Below are 24,953 nucleotides of genomic sequence, written 5' to 3' on the forward strand. Positions count from 1 at the left end.
CGTTCTTCAGGCTCCTTTATCAGGAGCAATGGCCCTGTGTAGAGGTGGCTGGTGTGACCCTTATTCTCCTGTGTCCTTGTTCACCTGTGAGGTCAGAGATCTCTCCTGGAACTGTCCGTCTATGGAGGGGCCGCCTCAGACATTTCCCCTCTCCTGGTGCCCAGGAGTTGTTGACTTTGGCCAGCGGCTGGGTCTGCAGGAGCCGCGGGGAAAGGTTCTAGGCTGGAAGGCAGCTCCAGGCTGCCTGGCTGTTCTTTTGTGTTGAGTATTTCACTGGCCCCAGATAAGCGCTTCCTGTTCCCCATTGATTATACACAGATCCTGCTTCCTTTCCCCTCAATACCTGGGATGCTTTCCAGCTTCTCCTCCCATAGGGGAAAATCCATAAACTTTAGAATTCTCAGGCTTGCTTTTGGTCAATGGACTTTCTGCAAATTATGACTGTTTTTGCCATCCAGTCATATTCCTGGTGAAGCCTTCACCGCCGTCTAGGAGCTGAGTTCCGCTTTGTGCCAGTCAAGAGAGATGCTTCTATGACCTGGTTTCTGCCCCCTCCTTCTCACCCGACAGAACATCTGTATCTACCTCCTGGCCTAAATCAGAGAGAATAAATAGACTGCACCTTACACGTCAGTTTTAATCAACTGTTAGTAGCTGCCTGGTATATCGTGTTGAGGATTCTGAGGTCTTACCCAGCTTTAGTAAGAAAGGGTACCGTGGTCTACTAGCAGTGTCTGCCACAAGCACAGAGGGATGAGACCGCGCCTGTGCTCCGTATTTGCTATCCCAAGATTCCAAGATCAGTTGGAAGTTTCTTATTTGTTTATTTATTTAGAGACAGTCTCAGTCTGTCACCCAGGCGGGAGTGCAGTGGCATGATCACAGCTCACTGCAGCCTCGAACTCCAGGGCTGAATTGATCCTCCCAGCTCAGCCTCTCAGGTAGCTGGGACTACAAGCGTGCACCACCACATCTGGCTAATTTTTTTTGTATTTTTGTAGAGACGGGGTCTCACTTTGTTTCCCAGGCTGATCTTGAACTCCTGGGCTCAAGTGATCCACCTGCCTCAGCTTCCCAAAATGCTGCGATTACAAGTGTGAGTCCCATTCCCACCCACAAGTTTCTAGAAGGCAGAAATCATGTCCTTGTACCCTTAGAGTTTCAACATAACCGCCCAGACCCTGTATTCTAAGGCCAGTGTCAAGTAAATCCAACAGCCTCCAGCAGGCTCAGTTTCCTTTTTTTTTGGAGACGGAGTCTCCCTCTGTCACCCAGGCTGGAGTGCAGTGGTGCGATCTCAGCTCACTGCAGCTTCCACCTCCCAGATTCAAGCAATTCTCCTGCCTCAGCCTCCTAAGTAGCTAGGATTACAGGCGCCTGCCACCACACCCGGCTAATTTTTGTATTTTTAGTAGAGACGGGGTTTCACCATATTGGCCATGCTGGTCTTGAACTCCTGACCTCGTGATCTGCCGGCCTCAGCCTCCCAAAATGCAGTTTCCCACGCCCAGCCCAGTTTCCCATTTTTTAAATGAACGTCATAATATCTTCTTTACCTATATCCAGGAGTCAGTAATAGCAAATCAGATAATTAATATGGAATGCTTTCAAAAGTAAAACAACTATGGAAGTATATCCTGCCTGCGGGACCCAGCACAGATGCCACTTCCTCTGTGAGGTTTTCAGTTATTCCACGATAACTCTTGCCCATTGCAATCCCTGTCTTATCTGAACCTGTCATTTGTAGGCTTATAGTCTAGTTATTTATGTACTTTAAAAAATCTCTCCTGTGGTATATCATGCACATAAACAGACACCTTTTAGATGAGATACTCACTAAACATCGATGGAGGGCCCTGTACAGAACTGTCACTGCATCGTGGTCATCTGGTAGGCAGTCCTGTAAGAACAGGTAGCTTCCTGCTAGCTTTAAACAGCATCGTTTTATATTTTAGAAAGATATTTCTAGAGGCAAGTGAAGGGTAGACAGGAAGAGATGAACTGAGACCAGGAGACTCAGTGGAGAGAGGATTTGGGACCCCTTCATGTCTGTCCACTACCCTATTCTTGGACAAGAGACATTTTGTCAGCGTGAGGCAAAGCAACCTGCCGATGTGGCTGGCAGCCCACCACCACCCCTTTCAAACTGGGTTGCCCGCACCCCCGCTGCCTTCCTCCTGGGTGAAAACCTGCAGGAGCTCAGGCAAACCCAGAAGGCTGCTGCGGGGGCCTCTCCATGGAATAGGCTCCAAAGATGTCCAGAAGCCATGAAACTTGGTGACCCAGAGCAGGTTAGAGGGGGTGACTAAAGGCATTAAAGTGGATTCTGTGGTGTCTGGTTAGGTACACTGAAGGCACAGGATTGAAAATAATTCATCTGGCGTTACTCTTAATAGCTTTGCTTACTGTTACTATGATATAAGACATACTGATTGTAAAAATTTCAAGTGAAGAGGAAAAATACAAAAAAGGAACTAATAAAATTGCCTGAAATGTTAAAAATCCAGCGATAACATTTGGGTGACTATGCTTCCAGATTATTTAACTGGCTCTTCTCACTGAACAGTTTGTCCAGGACAGTTTATTCAAGTCAATAAATGTGGATGGCCAGGCTTGGTAGCTCAAAGCTGTAATCCCAAGCACTTTGGGAGACTAAGGCGGGAGGATCACTTAAGGTCAAGAGTTTGAGACCAGCCTGGGCAACATAGTGAGACCCTGTCTCTACCAAAAAAAAAAAAAAAATAGCCGGGTGGTGTGGTGCTAGCCTGTAGTCCCAGCTATGCAGGAGGCTGATGTGGGAGGATTGCTTGATTCCATGAAGTTGAGGCTGCAGTGAGCTACAATCGTGCCACTGTACTCCAGCCTGGCCGACAGGGCAAGACCCTATCAATCAAGTTGAGGCTGCAGTGAGCTACAATCGTGCCACTGTACTCCAGCCTGGCCGACAGGGCAAGACCCTATCAATCAATCCATTAACCAATATATCAATAAAAAATCACCCAGAAGGCATGCAGAACCTGCAGCCACAGGGCAGGAGGGAGGAGAGGCTTCCCCAGAGCTGCCCATGGCATGTGGTAGTTCAAAAGCCAGTTGCCTTTATTTTCTTTCTGAAGTCATCCATGGCCTTGCAAAGACAGGAGAGTGTCTACAGAGACAGTGGAGGGAGTGGAACAGAAGCCAGCCTGCTGGGGGCTGAGAAGTACCTGGGAGGTGGGGAGGGCATGTAAGCAGCCTGTGTACGTTCTGGGAAGGGAAAGGAGGAGAACCAGAAGGGGCAGCTGCCCACCAGCAGCTTCCTGGGCTCTCCTCCCACCGCCTCCTCACTCACAGCAGCCCACAGACTCAGCCTCAGCTCCTCCTCTCTGGCCTCTTCCCCCGAGTGAAGATCAAGTGCAGGAGGGGTTGCACCGGCTGTGCCAGCTGCAGGGAGCCCACAGACCCCTCCTGTGTTTCACCTGCAGTGACTCCATACTCGTCCTCCCCCGTCCCTGCCACCCAGCAGATTGTGTGCCCACTTCCTCTGTGCCACACACATCTTTTTTCCCTCCTTCAGATCATCACCCATACAGAGGACAGTTCGCAGCCTCGCTCATTACAAAAGTAATGGAAACTCCAGCAAGGGACTTTTTTTACCTGTCAGTTTGGCAAAGTTTAAACAGTTTAATAACCTTGTATGGGCAAGGAAGTGGGGAAATAAGCCCTCTCCCAGGTTGCTGTTAGCAGTGTCAACTAGGAGAAATTTAATAGCACTCTTCAGAACTTAAATGTGCTTATCTTTGACCTAGTGATTCTCCTTGCAGCTGGAAATGTGTCCTCCCACTATAGACATACATGGGCGACATGGTGAGCGTTCAAGGGTGTGCACTGCAGCAAAGCCTGGGAAACAGCTCCATGTCTGTGAGCATGGGCCCCTCGAGTGTGTTGTGGCACCACGCTATGGTGGCTGCTATGTAGCTGTAACCCAGGAGGCACCACCCTATGGTGGCTGCTATGTAGCTGTAACCCAGGAGGCAGCTCTGCGGGGAGGGCTGTGGGACCAGCCCTACTATGCTGACAAATGGAGTGGGGGCAGAGTGGCATGGGTGGGTATGTGCAGGCCGGAGAACAGGCTGCAGGCTGCAGGCTGTGAAGGAGAAAGGCATTTGCTCTTTCAGCCCAGTCTGAGCTCCTGGTCAGAGGCCAGCAGGTGGACTCTGCATCCCGTGGGGGCAGAGCAGATGTTCTCACCTGAGGGCCTGAGGGGAGGGAAGCATGTCAGTAGATTCCCAGGCACGCAGCAACAGGGGAGAGACAGAGGGAGGGGCCCGGCAGGGTTCACCTCAGGGAAAGGAGGACCGGGCCTCCAAAGTCAGTTTCCACAAAGACACTTCCTGCAGCGCGTTGGTGACTGGGCAGTGAGCACGGACACTGCCCAGGCCCAGCAAACCCAAGGTCACAGCCGGTGGGAGAGGCAGCTTGCGACTCAGCAGGCCCAGCACTCCAGGCTGCAGAAATGCAGACCCAAAAACAAGTTGAACTTTGACATTGTTTGAAAACCTAGGGCTGTGTCCCAGGGGTCCCCCTGGTCAGAGCCACCACAGAATGGCTATGCCTAGTGCTCTGGGAGCAGAGTTTTCCCTCCTCCAGAGCACGCAGCTGTCAGGGGGACATACCTAGCCAAGTGTCCGACTCTCCATCAAGACCTCAAGCAGGCGCACGTCAGCTGAAAACCATGTGTGTCTCAGCTTTCCAGCCATCCCAGCAAGTCAGGACACATCTGAGACCACTGCCCCCCCAACCCAGCTCCTGCCCACGTGCATTGGTGTGCCCGAGCCAACTGGCACCCAGACAATTGGAAGCATCTCTTCCGCACTGCTCATCATGGTACCTTGAAATCAGTGGGCGTATTTACACCATGAATACCAGCAAATGCTTTGGTTTTTCACTTTGTTTTTTGCTTAGAGAGCCAGTTGTTAGGTATTTACCAACACACCACTGAACCAGACCTCTCTCCCCACGAAGCGCCATAGATCTATGAGTGGCCAAGCTCTGTGTTAATTGGCTCTTCCCCTCCCCCAGGTAAAGTGCAGGTCACAGGCTCATAGAATACCAATAACTTACACATTTAGTGACTGATCACAGATTTCTTACAAGCTCCTCACATGCCTCACACTCTGCCTGGTCCTCTCCAGTGTGAGAGGACACTCAGCTTGAGTTTGACAGCCACACGTGAGATAATCACTCTGCCAGGCAGTAGGTGTTCTTATTCCTGTTTTACATGTGGAAACCAGAGGTTCTGAAAGGTGAGGTACACAGGCACACAGCTTGTAAGTGGGGTTCAGCTAGGACCCTTGATTCCATATTTGTTGAACACCTCAACACTGTCAGCACTCTCAGTGCCCTCTGTGTTTAGACAAATAGCTGCATTCGATTTTTCCTTCCAAAGGAGACCATCTAGTCCAGGCCCCTGCTTCAGGCTGATGAAGTAAAATATTCCCATTTTAAAGGTGAGAAGATGGAGTCCAGAAAGGTTAGAAAGAGCCTGGAACCCGGATCTCTTGCCTCTTGTGCTCTAAAATGAAAGCTTGACTTCTGAGGGGGAGCCAGTTTTTAAAAACAAACCTTGTGTCAAATCTGGGAGGCAAAATTGCCAGGTTCTTTGGAATGGGAGGGGAAAACAGTAGTTTGAGATCATCCAAAAAAGAAAGAGTCATTTGGGGAAAGCCGGGGAAAGAGGTGTTTATGGTGAAACTGACACCTAATTGACACACTCTTACTATTCAGTCATGAAATGCTTTTGGACCCCTCTGCTACCAGTGCATGGGCTTTAAAACCATTTGTTGACTAAATGCTGCGACAGGTGCTAGAGAGAGCAAAGTAACTTCATGGGTTTAAGACCAGTGCAGGCTGGGTGCACTGGCTCACCCCTGTAATGCCAGCAGAATTGGAGGTGAAGGCGGGCAGATCACTTGAGCTCAGGAGTTTGAGACCAGCAAGGGCAACATGGTGAAACCCTGTCTCTACCAGAAGTACAAAAAATTAGGCAGGCGTGGTGGCGCATGCCTGTGGTCCCACCTACTTGAGTGGCTGAGATTGGAGGATTCTGGAGCCCAGGAGGTGGAGGTTGCAGTGACCTATGATTGTGCCACTGCACTTACGACAGAGCGAGACTCCATCTCAAAAAAAAAAAAAAAAAAAAAATACCTCAAGAAAGAATCTAACCTACACTCAGGTAAAACAAAAAATGTCGTGTTTGGGATTTAGTGCCATCCACAAAGTTACACAAAGGCGTAAACAACTCATTCTCAGGGATAAGAGTATAAAACTTCTTTTATACTTTTGCCCCTGGTACTTTGTCTAATCCATCTTGTTTGGAAACAAGTTCTTTACACTTTCATTTTCTCTTATTGACTGCTGAAAACTAAAAATGTTTTCCCAGTTGGGAAAGCTTTTCTGTCTCCCTATTCCCAAATTCATTGCTAGTGTTGATGTATTTTCAAACTTGGATCCATTTGTGAACTTTACTACAGAAGATAGAAACGGGTCTCCAGGAACTGGCCAAGTTGGGCATCCCAGCCTCCATGCTACGTTTACATATTCTCGGCAGAACTAAGCCAGTTACTGTGAGAAGCGGGCATTGCCCACGAGTGAAATGGGCTCCCGTGTGTGTTGCCTCTCTAAAGGCTTCAGGGAGAGGCTGTTCAACCCCACATTACAGATGTGGAAACTGGGCCTAAGCTCACTGCATTAATACAGCATGGGACAGGGTTTCAACACATCATGATTGCCGGGTTCTAGGTGAGGAATTGAGCTGCACGCATGATCCTTGAGGAGCTTACAGTCCCAAGGACAGGCAGAGTGTGTAAATGAGGAAGAGTAGCCTGGTGAGTGTTGTGGGAATACCGTGTGCCGCTCCTCGAGAGCGACGGACTCTTGGAGGACTCATGCCAGGGAGGGTGACCTTGGGAGAACTGGGTTTTGAAGAAGCGGTTCAAGTTTCCCACGAGTGAAGGATGCAGTAAAGGCCGCAGCAGGCCGGGGAGCAGCGGGGCCACGTGGTGCATTCAGAGTGCAGTGAGGACTGTGCAGCCGGGGTTGGGGGTGTGAGGGCGGAAGCCAGAAGGATAGGGTGGTGCGGGATTGCTGGTGAGTTTGGGGGCTTTATCTCTTGACCCCAGAAACCAACCAGGGAAGTGTTTTGAGCAGGGGAGAGATTGGCTGGTGTTTAGAAAGCTGACTCTGGTAGGATTTGCAGTACAGTCCAGGTGAGAAACGACTGCAACTGTGGCAGAATGGAGAGGGGAGGCACAGATCACTTCTTCACATTTGTCATTTATAATATGGTTATAGTATAGGTTCCTGTTACATAGAGCCTCTAAGAGGACAAGGAGAGCATTTTGAATAATGTCATTGTCACTGTGGTGGGAAGCCGCCTGCACCCGGGGTTTGGGGGTAGCCTTGGGTTCTGGGTGGCAGTGGGACTTTAAATCTCCTGAAGAGCCTGGGAAACCCTTGCTTCTCTATCACAGGGGACCCTGGCTCTGGGTCCCCAAAGTCACTATTTACCATAGGGGTCCAGAGAGGCAGGAAGGACCGGTCACCAAAACTGGGACCCTTTGCGTCTGCTGATAGGCGGGTGGCCAAAAATGGGCGAGACTGTGGCTGGAGAAAGGGGCGCTTTATCTGCCTACTGGGCCTGTCCTCTAGAAGCAGCGGAAGGCGTTCTCTGGGCTGGAGTTTTCTCACCTGCGCAGTTTTGGGAGCTGACTTGTTTTCCTTGCGTGCAACTGTGGGAGCTGTGGATTCTGTAACATGAAGCTTTGTTTCCTCTGTTGCCCAGGCCCTGCTTAAAGGCTTTTCTGTGAGAACGTGTGAACAGGGAGAATGTGGGCGTTCCCCAGAGCCCTGTAGAGTCCTGTTCACACTAAGCAAGTGTGGGACAGGGTGAGGACGGCTGGGGCGGGGCCCTCCCTACCTTCTGGGAGCCGGAGGGTTAATCTCCATAGCTCATTGGCAGTCCTGCCTCTGTACAGGGCATGCTGGGATTTCCTCCCAGCTGTTTTACATCACGAAGATTTGTGTGTTGGGGAAATTCCAGGGCACAGCTGCAATTAATCTGCTCCATGGCTCCAATCAAAGCGAGGAGTCTGTAGGATGGATTCTCCGCCTCCCTGCAGGAAAGGGGGCTCTAGCTCTCTAGTGACAGCATCTTTCGGAGGGACCCTTCCGGAGATCCACATTGAGTAGAAACAGCCCTCCTGGCCAAATGCTCACCCCAAGGAGGCTCTAAGGAGGAACCCAAAACATTGAGAAAGAGAGGAGCAGAGCCCCTCTAAATAATAAAGCCACAAGAACACTGATGGCAACACTCGATAAAGATGTTACCCAAAGAAAAGAAAACTTTGTTCACCTTTACTTAGGAATGTAAGTCAAAAATTTAGAACGTGATTAGCATTCCACAACATAGCATAAGAAGGAACAAACCACCATGACCAAATAGGGCTTACCTGGGAAACGCAAAAATGCCTTCATGTAAGAAAATCTATTGCTATATATACATCTCATACATGAGTCAAATAAGAGAAACCACATGACCATTTTGGTAAATGCTGAGAGAAAAATGCAACAACTGCTCCAATGAAAACAATGTAAAAATAGGATTAGAATCATCCTTCCTTAACAAGGTAAAGACGTGTTTTAAACCACAGCCTCAATCTACTTAACTGGGAACCACAGTAGCAGAACCCCAGTCCCCAGAAAAGAGTTTCTCAGATTCAGTGAGATTGGAAAACTGCATATCTGTCCTGTCTTTGGTAGTCATGATGCATGTAAATCGAAGACAGTAGTACCTGCCACTTGGGTTTGGTGTTTTCCTTTCTATTTTTGAGTATCCAAAAGAGAGTATTTAAGCCATAGAAAGCACCCCAGAAGTGGGAGCGATAGCTGTTGCTTGGCCATCAGTTGTACTGATGCCGTACATCATTTCTTCTTTTTTTTTTTTTGACGGAATCTCACTCTGTTGCCCAGGCTGGAGTACAGTGGCACAATCTTGGCTCACTACAACCTCTGCTTCCCGGGTTCAAGCGATTCTCCTGCCTCCTGAGTAGCTGGGATTACAGGCACGCACCACCGCGCCCAGCGAATTTTTTGTATTATTTTAGTAGAGATGCGGTTTCACCATGTTGGCCCAGTTGGTCTCGAACTCCTGACCTCGCCATCCGCCCGCCTTGGACTCCTAAAGTGCTGGGATTACAGACATGGGCCACCGCGCCCGGCCATCATCATTTCAATGTGTTATGTTCCAGTGGACATCCCCCAGTGGGGAGGTGGCTGAACCAGCCTGTGTACACATCTTCGCTATGCGCAGAAGCCCAGCCATGACACACTGGTCAGGAGCTGGGCCTTGCAGAGCCACTTAAATGTAGCCTAGACTGGGCATGGAGAATCCAGCAGTTTTAACCCGCCCACATACCATTACCATGCAAAGAATCTAAGCACAGTCGCCCATCACTTGCTTCCCCAAGGACGTGCTCCCACCCTGAGTGACTGCCCTCGGGTGATGGTGGGGTTGGCCTCACAGCTAAGAAGAGCTTTCTTGGCTGCACATGGTGGCTCACACCTGTAATCCCGGCACTTTGCAAGAGCGAGGCGGGAGGATTGCTTGAGCCCGGACATTGAAGACCAGCCTGGGCAACATAGCAAGACCCCCGTCTCTAAAACTAAAAAATAAAAATAAACAAACAAAAGAACTTTATTTCCACGCTAGTTGGGCTGGGCCTGACCTAGGAATTCAGAACTACCTGGCCACCTTCAAATGTCTGGTTCTGCAGTGGAAGAGGATTACAACGGGTGTCGTTGGCTCCTGCTGCCCCAGTTCATGGTTCTGGGAAGCTCAACTGTCCCTTCAGAGGTGTGATGGAGAGGCTGTCCGTGGCCAAGCTGTAGGGACTCCAAAGTCTTAGAGCTCTTCCTCCACCCCCATCAGTCATCTCCAAATCTTAAAAAGATGAATAGAAAAGAGTAAGCGACGATCCTCCGTACCCCTGCCTCCCAGAGTGAGTCCCTCCCTGCACAGCGCCCCCGCACCACCCCAGGCATGGCTGGAGCAGGGTGAGTCCCAGTGAGATGCTCACTGTTCCCAGGACCACCTCTCCTTTCTGCTCTTTTCCCTCACACTGCCTGACTTATCTCTAGGGGACCAAGTATCAATGGTAGGCACGGCCAGTGGTCTCCTCCCAGCAGAAGCCAAGACTTCTTGTTATGTAGATAAAACAAGTGCGTGGTCAGACACCCAAAAGAGTGGCTATTACTGAACACCCTTGCTATGAATGTGTGTACAAAAGACAAGCATATATAAATGTACCTGTACCTTGATATCCCTAGCACCAAGGCAGACAAACCCTCATGGAGCTCATGGTGTATTAGGTACCAGCTCCTTGGCCACTGGAGCAGTGATTCTCAGTTGGGAAGGGAAGAGTCTCTCCCTCAGCCCCAGGAGACATTTGGCAAAGTCTGGAGACATTTTTGATTATTTATATGGGAGTGCATCAGCATTTAGTATTATAGGTAGAGGCCAAAGTCGTTGTTAAACTTTACAGGACAGCCCACCACCCCCAATAAAAAAAAATTATACAGCCCAAAATGTCATAGTGCCGAGATTGAGAAACCCTGCGCTACAGTCCTACAAGCCAGCTCTGCCAGACAATCTGTAAGGTCACTTGAGAGTATTATTTAAGACCCAAAACTCTAGCACCGTCCCAAACCAGGGTTCACGTTTCTTTGAACCGCCCCCATATGATCTAAGGACATCCCGGTAAGCCAACAAGAATGAATGTGTGTCTTTGTGGCCCTAAATAGGGAGCAGATGCTGGTAGAGTTGATGGATTTTAGGAACCCATCTGTCCTGTTTAATGTTAGGGGCTATAGATTTGGGATACTTCTCTTCAGCACCTTATAGTTGCTATTGCAGTTCAATTTTTAAAACCAGAAATGTTCAAGTTGTTGCTTCTAGAAAAACTAGTGTTTAGGCTTTAAGTGCAAGCTCTGGGCACCTTCGGCATCCCTCCAGGAGAACACTGACATGCATGGACCGGTTTCTGGATGGCCAGCCCCGTGCAAGACAGAGAAGGAGAGAGAAAACACATCCGAGCAAAGAAAAGGCTGTGGGTGGGGAGTTGAGGAAGACAGTCTTAGGAAAAGCTTTATGACTCGGTGTTGTGAAAGATGTGGGATTTGAAGTCAAGAGACCTAGGCTCTGGCTTCAGCTGTCTTGTATGAAGTTGGGCAAGCCGTTTAGCCTTTGCTTATGTCCATTAGCTCCTTTTTTTTTTTTTTTTTTTTTTTTTTGAGACAGGGTCTCACTCTGTCACTCAGGCTGGAGTACAGTGGTGTGATCTCAGTTCACTCCAACCTCTGCGTCCCGGGTTGAAGTGATTCTTCTGCCTCAGCCTCCCAAGTAGCTGGGTCTACAGGTGTACACCACCACGCCCGGCTAATTTTTGTATTTTTAGTAAGAGACAGGGTTTCACTATATTGGCCAGGCTGGTCTTGAACTCTTAACCTCAAATGATTTGCCCACCTCGGCCTCCCAAAGTGCTAGGATTACAGGCGTAGCCACTGCGCCCAGCCTAGCTCCTTTTAAAATTTGGGGTAGTCACCCCTACTTGTAATTGCGGGGTTGTTGTGAAGATTATACTGGGTTTTATGTGTGAAAATGCTTTGACAACTGCAAATGTAGCACAAATGTTATTCACAGTGGAAATGAGTTTTAACTAATACCAATATTTGCCCAGTGCTTTTAACTTGCCACAGGCATTGAAATCCCAGTTACTTCATGTAGTGTGTGTGGGCTCTGGGTAGGGGAAGGGATGGGTGGTGGTGGGAAGGGAGGAAGAAGATAGGGTAGCAGAGGACAGGGACAGAGGTGAGACCCCATTTGAGGGGTGGGGGTACAGAGGTCACAAAGTGAAAAGACTGTCTTAATTCATAGGGCTTCATTCCCACTTCGCACCAGGTCTCCCACGCCAGGCCTGCTTGGCCCATCCCATGTGCTAGGCTGGTCTATGACACATGTGGCCTTAAGTTGTTCCTGCCCATGGACACCTTTTTGAAAGTCCAGTCCCTGCCGTCTTGGTCAAGACTTATGGTGAATGAAGAGCAAAGGGGCCTTCTGGGGCTCTTCCCATCGCCCTCCTGCTCCTGTACACAGCAGAGCCAAATTGTGGTGGGTTTTTCCTGATATTACATGACCAGAGCCAGGGATGATTCAAAGGCTTCTTTTTTTTTTCTTTCTTGAGACAGAGTCTCACTCTGTTGTCCAGGCTGTAGCACAGTGGCACAATCTTGGCTCACTGCAACCTCCGCCCCCCAGATTCAAGTGATTCTCCTGCCTCAGCCTCCCAAGTAGCTGGGACTATAGGCCTGCGCCACCACATCCAGCTATTTTTTGTATTTTTAGTAGAGATGAAGTTTCACCATGTTGGCCAGGCTGATCTTGAACTCCTGACCTCAAGTGATCCGTCCGCCTCGGCCTCCCAAAGTGCTGGGATTACGGCGTGAGCCACTGCATGCAGCCAAAGACTTCTTTCTGTGAAACTTCCTGGAGCCACCACTTTCCATTACAGCTTTCATTCTTAAAGGAGTCTCAAGAATTCTGCAGAGGCTGCTTGCGGGTCTGCTGCCCAGAAGCAACCTGTCAGTGTTGACACTAACACAACATGTGTGCTTTTGCTCCTGGCAAAGACTAATGGTTTGCTTATGGAAATAATAGGCGTCATTTATCAAATGTCTCCCATGTGCGAGGCACTGTGTTCAATATGTGACACTGTCCCTAGTCCTCCGAGCAACCTGTACTGTGAGTGATAATAACCTTGCCTTACAAATGCTGAAACTGGGACTCCGAGTTGTTAATCACTCGTTCGGGGTCACACAGCCTGTGTTGGCAGAGTAAGAGCCTGAACCCATGAATGCAGGGTTCCGGAGCCCAGAAGGGCCCTGCTCCACTCAGCTCATTCTTTCCAGGCTTTTGGCAAGGACTGTGCCATGCCAGAGAGAGAGAGAGAGAGAGAGAGAGAGGGAGAGAGAGTTGGAGAGGTACTGTTTGGTTTGGGTTTTTTGCACTGATGTGGGAAAGAATGGGGTACTGAGTAATCTTTTCAAGGTTGAGAGACGCTATAATGAAGTAAAGCTCAGCGTCCTTGAGTTGGGGTAGATGTTGCCCATGACTCTGTGTCAGGCAGATGACTTTTATTCATTCATTCCCAGATACTTCTGGACAGCTGTTTCGTGGGGAGCATTGTGTGTGCATGTCGTAAGCGCTGGAAATGGATGGGGCAGGATGGCCGTCTGGGAGCCTCTGCTTCCTTGATCAGCTCTGCCTGTCCGTGACTACAGCATAGGGAGGGGACTTGAGCCTCACCAATAGGTTCTTTGACTATGTTGATTGGTTGTGCTGAAGTGGATCGGTTCTCACCGCCACTTAAACTTCAGCTTAGTTGCCATTCGTGTCCCCACCAAAATGACAGAGGGCATGGTGAGGGTGGTGGTGATTGTAAATATATGCTTGCCCCTGTTATAATCATTTGGAAATCGATCCAGTACAGGGCATGTGGCGTGAAAATGCAGGCCACCCCAATGGCCTGCCCCGGCGCCCTAACAGCAGAGCCCAGCAAACTGTGGGTACTTGTGAGGCCTCATCTCACCAACAGCTTTTTCTTTTCTGTTCCCTGTACAGTACCTGCAGATGAAATGGCCCCTCCTCGATGTCCCCTCCAGCGCCACAGTCAAGGACACAAGGTCACCATCTCCAGCACACTTGGTAAGTCTGTTTCACCTCAAAGCACCAAAGGGCCACTATTCCTGGCCTCATCCCTTGCCACTGCCTTCTGCCATCGTGCTGAAGCAGATGGGGTCCAACAGTGTTTCCTCAAATGTGTGAGTACAGTGAGGAGGAGCTGAGTGCTTGGGGCTCCAATTGGGTTGTGACCTCAACACACACACCACACCGCCTTGGATGTTGTGTAATTGGAAGAGCTGCCCCCCAACCCCCACGGCCCTGGCTGCTCACCTGGGTTCATCATGGAAGCCTGCCTCCGATCCTTCCCGGCTGCCATCTGAACCTGCCGCCCACTTCACGTGGGTAAGGGTGGCCTCTCTCTCCTGTTGAGGCTCACCCAGAATTGCCTCCTCTTCTCCCTCATAGCTGCCAGGCAATGTTGAAGAGGCTCTTCTGCACAGGATGTTATAGGAAATGATTTAATAGGACATATGCAAACAAATGCTCCTCAGGGCATCCGAGCCTTTTCTGCCAGGCCCTGTGGCAATACCAGCTGGAAAGGAGGGTCTGGACAATCCTGGGAGACTGGAGCAGTAGGTCCAAGCAGTTCCTTTGACCTCTTCAGGACATGCAAAGGACTGAAACCCATAGCTGATAAGAGATGCTCCTGGAACAGAGCCAGATATCCTACTTTCCTGGGTTTTCCTGGGCGCTTGGGTCAACAGTTGCCTTAAGACGCACTCACCCCACAAGCTGACTGGTGCTTGCCCACTGTACAGTGAGCCTCAGAATCAGGGGATGCGGTTAGAAGGGAACCCCTTCCTGCATGGCCTGTGCATTTTACAGACAAGCAGACCTAGGGCTTCACTGTTACTGCCCTGTACTAGGTATGAGGCATTGGGCTTCTATGATGTTTATTAAAGTTTAATTATAGAAAATTTTAAAGATGTGTAAAAGTAGAGAGAATTATATAATGAATCTCCATGTTCCCTTCACCCAGAATTTCCCTCCTGCTACACTGGGTTTTAAAGCAAATCCCAGACATTATTTCATCTCATAGGACATTTTAAGAGATGCTGATAATTCTTATTCATTAAAAGCTTAGAGTCTAGCAGAAGAGAAAGAAGATGTGTGCAGAAAGCTAAATAAATGCCGGGCGCGGTGGCTTAAGCCTGTAATCCCAGCACTTTGGGAGGCTGAGACGGGCGGATCACGAGGTCAGGAGATCGAGACCATCCCGGCTAACACGGTGAAACCCCATCTCTACTAAAAATACAAAAAATTAGCCGGGCGTGGTGGTGGGCGCCTGTAGTCCCAGCTTCTCGGGAGGCTGAGGCAGGAGAATGACATAAACCCGGGAGGTGGAGCTTGCAGTGAGCTGAGATCCGGCCACTGCACTCCAGCCTGGGCGACAGAGCGAGACTCCGTCTCAAAAAAAAAAAAAAAAGAAAAAAAAAAAAGCTAAATAAATAAGGGTGCAGGGAGCCCGTGTGAGTTCCAGTAATCAGGAGACACACTCCTGTGGAGCCCTTGGGATTTTACACTGGGATCTACAGTGGGATGCCACATGCAGCTCTCAGGTGATTGTCACAGCCATCACCAGGGAGTCAGGCAAGGATGACAGTGGAAGGAACTGTGAGTGGCGGGACCAGCCATCTAGGAAAGGCAGCAGGTTCTGCGGCCAGTCGCCAAGGCACAAGCTGCTCGTTGAACAAGCACCCCACACCTCAGGCATAAGCCAGGGTAGTGGCCAAGTATGAGGCGCAGGTGCCCTCTAGTGGTGCCAGTCAGTCCTGGTGGAGGATGTCCGGACCACATCTGCCCACCCTAGACCTGGCTGGTGCCCCGCACCTCCCCCCAGTGCAGCCATCTCTGTTTCAGATCTGTGCCTTCCTCCACCTCTCCTGTGCCGTCCCCCAGCCCACTCCTGAAGACCTGAGATGACTGGGCCCTCTGTCTTAGTGTCTCTCTGAATACTGTCGCATCTCCATCTACTTTTCAAGAACGTTATTTCCGGCCGGGCGCAGTGGCTCAAGCCTGTGATCCCAGCACTTTGGGAGGCCGAGACGGGCAGATCATGAGGTCAGGAGATCGAGACCATCCTGGCTAACGCGGTGAAACCCCATCTCTACTAAAAATACAAAAAAACTAGCCGGGCGAGGTGACAGGCGCCTGTAGTCCCAGCTACTCGGGAGGCTGAGGCAGGAGAATGGTGTAAACCCAGGAGGCGGAGCTTGCAGTGAGCTGAGATCCGGCCACTGCACTCCAGCCTAGGTGACAGAGTGAGACTCCGTCTCAAAAAAAAAAAAACAAAAAACAAAAAACAATAACACGTTATTTCCCTTTAAAAACTAACACATGAGGCTGGGTGCGGTGGCTCACGCCTGTAATCCCAGCACTTTGGGAGGCTGAGGCGGGCAGGTCTCCTGAGGTCAGGAGTTCAAGACCAGCCTGACCAATGTGGAGAAACCTTGTCTCTACTAAAAATACAAAATTAGCCAGGCGTGGTGGCGCATACCTGTAATTTCAACTACTCGGGAGGCTTAGGTAGGAGAATCACCTGAGCCCGGGAGGTGGAGGTTGCAGTGAGCCGAGATTGTACCATTGAACTCCAGCATGGGCAACAAGAGCAAAACTCCGTCTAAAAAAAAAAAAGGCATGGTGGCTTGCACCTGTAATTGCCGCTATTTGTGAGGCTGAAGCAGGAGAATTGCTTGAACCCGGAAGGTGGAAGTTGCAGTGAGCTGAGATTGCGCCATTGCACTCCAGGCTGGGCAACAGAGCAAGACTCTGTCTCAAAAAAAAAAAACCTGACACATGGGGGCCGGGTGTGATGGCTCACACCTTTAATCTCAACACTTTGGGAGGCCAAGAGGGGAGGATTGCTTGAGGCCAGGAGTTTGAGACCAGTCTGGGCAACATGGCGAGATCTCTACACAAAAAAAATTTTTTTTTTTTTTTTGGAGACGGAGTTTCGCTCTTGTTGCCCAGGCTAGAGTGCAGTGATGTGATCTTGGCTCACCACAACCTCTGCCTCCTGGGTTCAAGCGATTCTCCTGCCTCAGCCTCCCAAGTAGCTGGGATTATCTGCCTTCCTCAGCCTCCCAAAGTGCTGGGATTACAGGCGTGAGCCACTGCACCCAGCCAAAATTTTTTAAATTAGCCAGATGCGGTCATTCACACCTATAGTCCTGTCTACTCAGGAGGCTGAGGCAGGAGGCTGTCTTGAGCCTGGGAGTTCGAACCTTTGGTGAGCCATGATTGCGCCACTGCACTCTAGCCTGGATGACAGTGTGAGACCCTGTCGTGAACAAAAAACAAAACTAACACGTGTACTCTGAGTTTCCCATTTTTCCTTTTGCACAGAGCAATCCTTCTCTGAGAAATGAAAGAAAAACCCTGTGTTCAGCCTTCCTGCCCCTGTGAGCACCGTCCTGTTTCTTTTTTAATGTTTACCACCTGACTTCCCTCACCTCTGTCACCTCCTTTATTCTGCCACTCCACTGTAGCCCAGCTCAGCGCTCCAGTCGCCATCTAATAACTAACTCCACTCATTTTCCTGCTTTTTTGCAACACAGCTGACACCCAAGCCTTGACTACGCTCTGCTTCCTGTAAATCTTTTCATTGACTCTGAGATACTGTATGGATACACATAATCAGTTGTTTGTCCTTTCTAAGCTTCCATTTTCTTTCTAGACTTTCATTCAAATAAATCAGGTCTTCATGATCACTTACTCTCAATGTTTGTGACAGAAAAATATCCCATCAAGAGAGTTGTAGGACTCTCAAGAAAGTTCTTCACCCACAGTTCCAACTGCCAGACAAACATCTGACCATTGCAGATGTGTGCTCTGCAAATAATCAGCCAGCATTGTGGTGGGGCAGGGGTCCCTTATTTTGTCTAAGGGCAGAGAAGCATGAACCGTTACCACACATGGCATTATAGATAGCAACATGGATAATTTTCTAGTATATGTTATATTATCATAGTCTGTATTGGAATATAGCAAAGCAGAAACAGGCCTCAAAAACTTAAGGAACATTCATGGGAGAAAATCTTAACATTAACTGGGAATTCAACAGATGGGGAGAAGACCATCATTCTGAATTTTTGAGGCAGAGCATCTCATTCCAACAAGAGGTGTGGATGTGCAGGAGCAAAACCTGAGCTACCCGGGGAGGAGGGTATATGAGTGGGAGGCTGTATAATACACTTGGTTGAAATCCCAGATCCACCTCTTTCTATTTATGCAGCTCCAAGCAAATTACCTCATCTCTCTTTGCCTTGGTTTCCTCATCTATTAAATGGGGATTAGAAGAGGACTGACTTCATAGAGTCGTTGTGCAAAAATGAGCCAGTGTATTGTAATTAGTCTAGAATTGTGCCTCTACTACAAAGTAAGTCCTCAATAACTATTAGCTTACTACTCCCAGCATCACCACCACTACTACCGCTACCTCTACTATTATTAAATGAGAAGGAAAGAACAATGAAAATACTGTTTAATTAGCAAAACTAAGAGGTAATGAGGGCCTGAATTAGGTGCCAGAATAAATGGACAGATTGCAGAGGTAACAGAGATAATAAGCCTATAGAATTTAGCATCTAATCCCCCAAGGATATGATTTAATTGGTCTGGGGTGCGGCTGGTATCTTAGTTTTTAAGCTCCCCAGGAGATTCTAAGGGGCAGCCAGAGTTGAGGATCATTGTTGTAATTGCAAATCACAGACCAGAGGCGGAGTGGAAGGAGGACCTAGAGACATCCCAGTTTACTTGATGCGGCTCTCCAGGCTAGACGTGTGAACAGGACTTGAAGGTTTTTCAGAGGGAGTCACAGAGGTTTGGACACTGGCTTTTTTGTTAAAATACTCGAGCTTATGAAATGTATTTTAGAGTCAGGAGTAAAATATTTAAGATGAGATTTGCCCTGGGAGTTGAGCAAGTGAAAGAAACAGCTTGCATACTTGCAGAGATTTAGTGAGTCATGTAGAAGCTGCCTAACAAGGAAGTATGTCTAAGCAAGTCACAACTGGGCCAGGGTGCAGGATGAAGTTAAGTATTAATAATTTGGATTTTACACCTTCAAAACAAGCTCTAAAGACTAACAGTAACATTATATAAGCAACTCTTTGTAAGATCCGATCAGTGTAATCTCATCACTTGCAGATTATTATCCAGACCTCTCACCATGGCCCCACATGCCAGGTGCCTGTCTTCCCTCCACTCTCCCGCAGGAGCACTGTGTCCAGCCACACAAAACACATATGTGCCCCTCTAGAATATAAGCAACACGAAGACAGGAATCGCATCTGAGTGCCTGTTGTAATGCTCGGGAACATTTGTTGAATGAATGGAAGAATGAACGGTCTGGTAAAAAGTTAATAACCCTTCTCTACCCATATTTACCCAAGATCCAACCCCTTTTTTCTTTCAGAACTGTTTTTTAATTTTAAAAAATCTTTTTTTGAAACCATAAAAGTAATGCATGTACTATGTAGAACTCTTGTGAAAATGCCAGAAAACACAGAAAAAGATCTGTAATCCCACAACCCACAAACATTTTGTTCAATAGTATTTCAGTCTGGGGGTGGGGGTTGTGTGTGTGTGTACTTATAACTTGCTTTCTATCTGGTGATCAAAATGCTACCTGTCCAGGTAGATGCCTAATAAATTCTACTGAGTTACAGGCCAGAGGCCAGAAGACAAATAATCTAGGTAATTTGGAAATGGTTGCAGTTCTCCAAAACTTTAGAGTGACTTAATCCAGCTTTTTGGAAAGTGGTCAGATATTCATGGTTTTTTTAAATGCAAATTTTAGCTGTTAGGCCGAGCATCCAGAATCAGAAAAGGGACCTAGGGAGTAAGGAGTTGAGGGATAGAGGAAGGTGTAGAGAAAAATCTACATGAGGTTAGTGCAAAGGCAGAAATATCTACCAACTTTGAAACTTTGCCACCTCTCTCTTCCTGGTTGCCTTTTATTTAAACATTTTAAATATAGATATAGATGGTTTCCAGTTGTTCGTTTGTTTTGAGACAGTCTCACTCTTGCCCAGACTGGAGTACAGTGGTGCAAACTCAGCTTACTGCAAACCTCCGTCTTCTGGGTTCAAGAGATTCTCCTGCCTCAGCCTTTCGAGTAGCTGGGATTAAAGGTGTTCACTGCCATGCGCAGCTAATTTTTTTGTATTTTTACTAGAGACAGGGTTTCACCATGTTGGCCAGGCTGGTCTCGCACTCCTGGCCTCAAGTGATCCGCCCGCCTTAGCCTCCTAAAGTGCTGAGATTACAGGCACAAGCCACCAAGCCTGGCCCAATTTTTTATTTTTTTCCCCGAGACAGAGTCTCACTGTTTCGCCCAGGCTGGAGTGCAGTGGCATGATTTCAACTCACTGCAACTTTCACCTCCCAGGTTCAAGCAATTCTCCCTGTCTCAGCCTCCCAAGTAGCTGGGATTACAGGCGCCTGCCACCACACCTGGCTAATTTTTGTATTTTTTAGTAGCGATGGGGTTTCGCGTGTTAACCAGGCTGGTCTTGAACTCCTGACCTCGGGTGATCTGCCTGCCTTGGCCTCCCAAAGTGCTTGGATTACAGGTGTGAGCCACCGCGCCTGGCCCCATTTTTTAAGCTAAAGTTAACATCCTGTGCATATATTTTTATACGTGTGCGCTTTTCCCCCATTTAAAAAAAATTAGAGATAGGGTTTCATTATGTTGTTCAACCTGGCATTGTACTTCTGGCCTCAAGTGATCCTCCTACCTCAGTCTCCAAAAGTACTAGGATTACAGGCATGAACCATCATGCCCAACCTCCCCATTTTTAAGATACAATTTACATATAGTGAAATTCACACAAGTATATAGTTCTGTGAGTTTTGACAAACTTCTACAGTCATACATGAGTTCACCACAATCAAGATATAGAACAGTTCTCCTAGTCAGCTTAGCTTGATATGAAAAGTAAAATTAAAAAAGATATAGAACAGTTCTGTGTTAGGGTTCTCCAGGGAAACAGAACCAAGGTGATGTATGTGTATATAGTGAATGAGTGAGCGGGTGAGTGAGAATGTGTAGAGGGAGAAAGATTTAAGAGGGTAGGCTGGAGACTGGCAGGAAAGACTTACTGTCTTAAGTCTAAAGGCAGTCTGCTGGCAGAGTTCCATTCAATTTTCAGGTTCAATAATAATCCTCTTTGGCACCATTCATTCTCTGTCCTTCCAGCCCACCAGGATGGGAGCTGGGAGCTGTGCCCCTGAGGCCCTGGGCGGCAGCCACACCTTCTGAATCCCCTCTTGGGGTCATTCTTCCCTCTTCTTGAAGTATAACAAATGTTTGCAGCCGCATCACTATAGCCCATTCTATAGAAGTCTGACAGCCTTCTTTCCCTTCGTCCTGTCTTTGTCCGCTTTAATCCAAAAGGGCAATATTTCTGCTCAGGTGGTTGATTGAATCCATGAGTCATAACCCCAGTCTCCTTAGTATCTGATTGTCCAGCCACACCATTGGTGTTCTCTCAGGAACACACCTCATTTTTTTTGCAGTGAGGCTAGGCTGAGAATTTTCTAAATTTTCAAGTTCTGGTTCCTTTTTGCTTAACAATAATTTACTTCTCACATTTTACTATAAGCAGTAAGGAGAAACCAAGCCGCATCTTCAGCACTTTGCTTAGAAATAACTTGTGCTGAATATCTAAATTCATCACCCACAAGTTCTACCTTTCACAAAACACTACAACATAAGTCAGTCATGTTTCTTCGCACTTTGTAACAAGAATCACCTTTCCACTAGTTCCATTAACATGTTCCCCATTTCCATCTGAAGCCTCACCAGAAGCACCTTTAACATCCATATTTTTGGGGTTTTGTTTTTGTGTGTATGTGTTTGTTTTGGTTTTGGTTTTGTGGTTTTGTTTTTGTTTTTGAGACGGAGTTTCACTCTTGTCACCCAAGCAGGAGTGCAATGGCACGTGATCTCAGCTCACTGCAACCTGCACCTTCTAGGTTCAAGCAATTCTCCTGCCTCAGCCTCCCGGATTTTGGTTTTTTGTGTTTTGTTGAGACAGGGTCTCACTCTGTCACCCAGGCTGTAGTGCAGTGGCATGATCATAGCTCACTGCAGCCTCAAACTCAAGCATTCCTCCCTACTCAGCCTCCCAAGTAGCTAGGACTATAGGTGTGCACCACCACGTCCAGCTATTTTGATTATTTTTTGTAGAGATGGGGTTCCACTATATGGCCCAAGCTGGTCTTGACCTCCCAGGCTCCAGTGATCCTCCTGCCTCAGCCTCCCAAAGTGCTGGGATTACTGGTCGTATATATTTTTAAGGGAGAATGGGAACATTTAAATGGTAGCTGCCTTTGGGAAGTGGGGAGGAGCATAAGACTGGTGGAGTGTTTAAAAAGATTTAACTTTCTGTGATGTTTTATTTAAGAAAAAAGAACAAAATTTAAAAGCTATAAAAACAATCCCACGTGGCAGGTTTTGGGTGTGGTATCATTCTTTATACTTTTCTGTGTTTCTCAAAAAATATTTTTGTAGACTTTATGTCTTAAGTCAGCTATTTGTCTTTTTTGTCACCCACGCTGGAGTGCAGTGGCACAGTCTCGACTCACTGCAACCTCCACCTCCCGGGCTCAAGTGATCCTCCCACCTCAGCCTCCCAAGTAGCTGGAACCCCAGGCATGTACCATCATGCCCAGCTACTTTTTTGTATTTCTCATAGAGATGGGGTTTTGGCATGTTCACCACGCTGGTCTCAAACTCCTGGGCTCAAGCAATCTGGCCGCCTTAGCCTCCCAAAGTGCTGGGAATACAGGCACACCCAGCCCAAGTCAACTATTTCTTTGATAATGCTGTGTAACAAACAATTCAGTGGCTTACATTAGCTAACATTTCTTTTTCCACTGATTGACCTGTGGGTCACCTGGAGTGACTCTTTTAGCTTGTTAAGGGGGAGGTTCAGGTCTTTTCCACATGGCTCTTATCCCAGGACCAGGGGCTGTCTAGGGCATGTCCTTCTCATGGCATGTGGCAGACACAAAAGAAGGGAAGCATATTGAAAGCTTCTTCTCACTTCATTTCATGTCTGCAAATATTTCATTGGTCAGATCAAGTCATAAGGTGATATGGTATGGATCTGTGTCCCCACCCAAACCTCATGTCTAACTGTAATCCCCAATGTTGGAGGTAGGGCCTGGTGGGAGGTGACTGAATCACGGGAGTGGTCCTTCATGAATGGTTTAGCACCATCTCCTGGTGCCATTCTTGTGATGGCGAGCCAAGTTTTTGCAAGATCTGGTCATTTAAAAGTGTGCAGCACCTCCCCCCACTCTTTCTCTCTTATTCTTCCTCCACCATGTAAGATGCGCCTGCTCCCCTTCACCTTCCTCCATGATTAAAAGTTTCCTGAGGCCTCCCCAGGAGCCGAGCAGGTGCCAGCATCATGCTTTCTGTACAGCCTGTGTAACTGTGAGCCAATTAAACCTCTTTTCTTTATAAATTACCCAGTCTCAGGTATTTCTTTATAGCAATGCAAGAACAGACTAATACATTAGGGACAAGTCTAATACTGATGGGGCAAGGGAAGGAAAGAGAATTATAAATAAATAATAAAAGCAAACACATGGCTACATCCTGACCTGTTGATCTTGTTTAGTATTTGAGATTCAAGAATGTAGAACAGGGCGGGGCGCGGTGGCTCACACCTATAATCCCAGCACTTTGGGAGGCCAAGGTGGGCGGATCACGAGATCAGGAGATCGAGACCATCCTGGCTAACACAATGAAACCCCGTCTCTACTTAAAATACAAAAAACTAGCCGGGCGTGGTGGCGGGCGCCTGTAGTCCCAGCTACTCGAGAGGCTGAGGCAGGAGAATGGCGTGAACCCGGGAGGCGGAGCTTGCAGTGATCAGAGATGGCGCCACCGCACTCCAGCCTGGGCAACACAGTGAGACTCTGACTCAAAAAAAAAAAAATGAAGAATATACTCCAAACAGAAATAAATTATTATTGCAAGTGTTAACAGTCTCGTGTCCAATTACTTTCTGTCAGTGTTTAGTATCTTCAGCAGGATCAAAACTAGAATTTCTCTTGGTTGTCATCTTCTCAGTATTCGAAGGACCCACCAAGACTGTTTAGACACTGGCAGCATCTTCCTAATCATCTCGTTGGTGGGTCTCTTGGGCAGGCATCGGAGTCATCTAGGGAACTTGTTAAAACAAAGATTGCTGAACCCCACCCCTAGAGTTTCTGATGGAATTTAGATGTGGCTTGAGGAATTTTTTTTTTTAATTTTTCTGAGACCGAGTCTCGCTCTGTCGCCCAGGCTGCACAATCGTGATTGTGCAACCTCCACCTCCTGGGTTCACGCCATTCTCCTGCCTCAGCCTCCTGAGTAGCTGGGACTACAGGCGCCCACTACCACGCCCGGCTAATTTTTTACGTTTTTTAGTAGAGACGGGGTTTCACCATGTTAGCCAGGATGGTCTCCTGACCTCATGATCCACCCGCCTCAGCCTCCCAAAGTGCGGGGATTACAGGCATGAGCCACCGCGCCCAGCTGAGCATTGGGAATTTTAAAAGCTCTCTGGATGATTTCAGCTTTGCAGCCCTTGTGAGAACCATTTCTAGAACAGTGGTTCTCAAACCTAAGCAGGCACCAGAGTCATCTAGAGAACTTAGTGAAACACAAACCACTGGACTCCACTCCCAGAGTTGGATTCAGTGGTTCGCAGTAGGTCAAGCCTGAGAATTTACATTCTAACAAGTTTCCAGGTGATGCTTAGGCTGCTGGTCTGGGCTTTGAGAACCACTGAGCTTTGAGAACCACTGGCATAGGGGCATTGTCTGCACTAATAATGGTAAACACTCAGTTTTAGCATTGCAAATTGGGTCACTCTCGGGAGCAAACTGGAGAGTTTCCTGTCGAAGTATTGATTGCTGAGCCAGTGCTGGATGTTCTCTTAAAGAGCATCAATAGCTCTGCCCCAGCTGTGAGCTGAGAAACCTGATGCTGCTTAACATGCCAATTCTCAAAAATATTCGTTGGAATTTCCCTTTTACAACTGTACATATAGCCAGGCTCAGTGACTCACACCTGTAATCCCAGCACTTTGGGAAGCTGAGGTGGGAGGATCACTTGAGCTCAGGAGTTCGAGACCAGCCTGGACAACATAGTGTGACCTCATGTTTACTAAAA

At 48.0% G+C, this 24,953-nt stretch overlaps 1 protein-coding gene across 1 annotated transcript in view; it reads left to right on the forward strand.

Moving 5' to 3' along the window:
- Positions 1-24,953, forward strand: part of TCF7L1 (transcription factor 7 like 1) — a 182,243-nt gene that overhangs the window by 141,480 nt on the left and 15,810 nt on the right. Inside the window, exon 4 of the mRNA XM_007970027.3 lies at positions 13,712-13,795. Coding sequence (XP_007968218.2) covers positions 13,712-13,795 — 84 coding nt within the window. The remainder of the gene's footprint in view (positions 1-13,711; positions 13,796-24,953) is intronic.

Source organism: Chlorocebus sabaeus, chromosome 14 (genome assembly GCF_047675955.1).
Source record: "Chlorocebus sabaeus isolate Y175 chromosome 14, mChlSab1.0.hap1, whole genome shotgun sequence".
In the NCBI taxonomy this organism is placed as follows: Eukaryota; Metazoa; Chordata; class Mammalia; order Primates; family Cercopithecidae; genus Chlorocebus; species Chlorocebus sabaeus.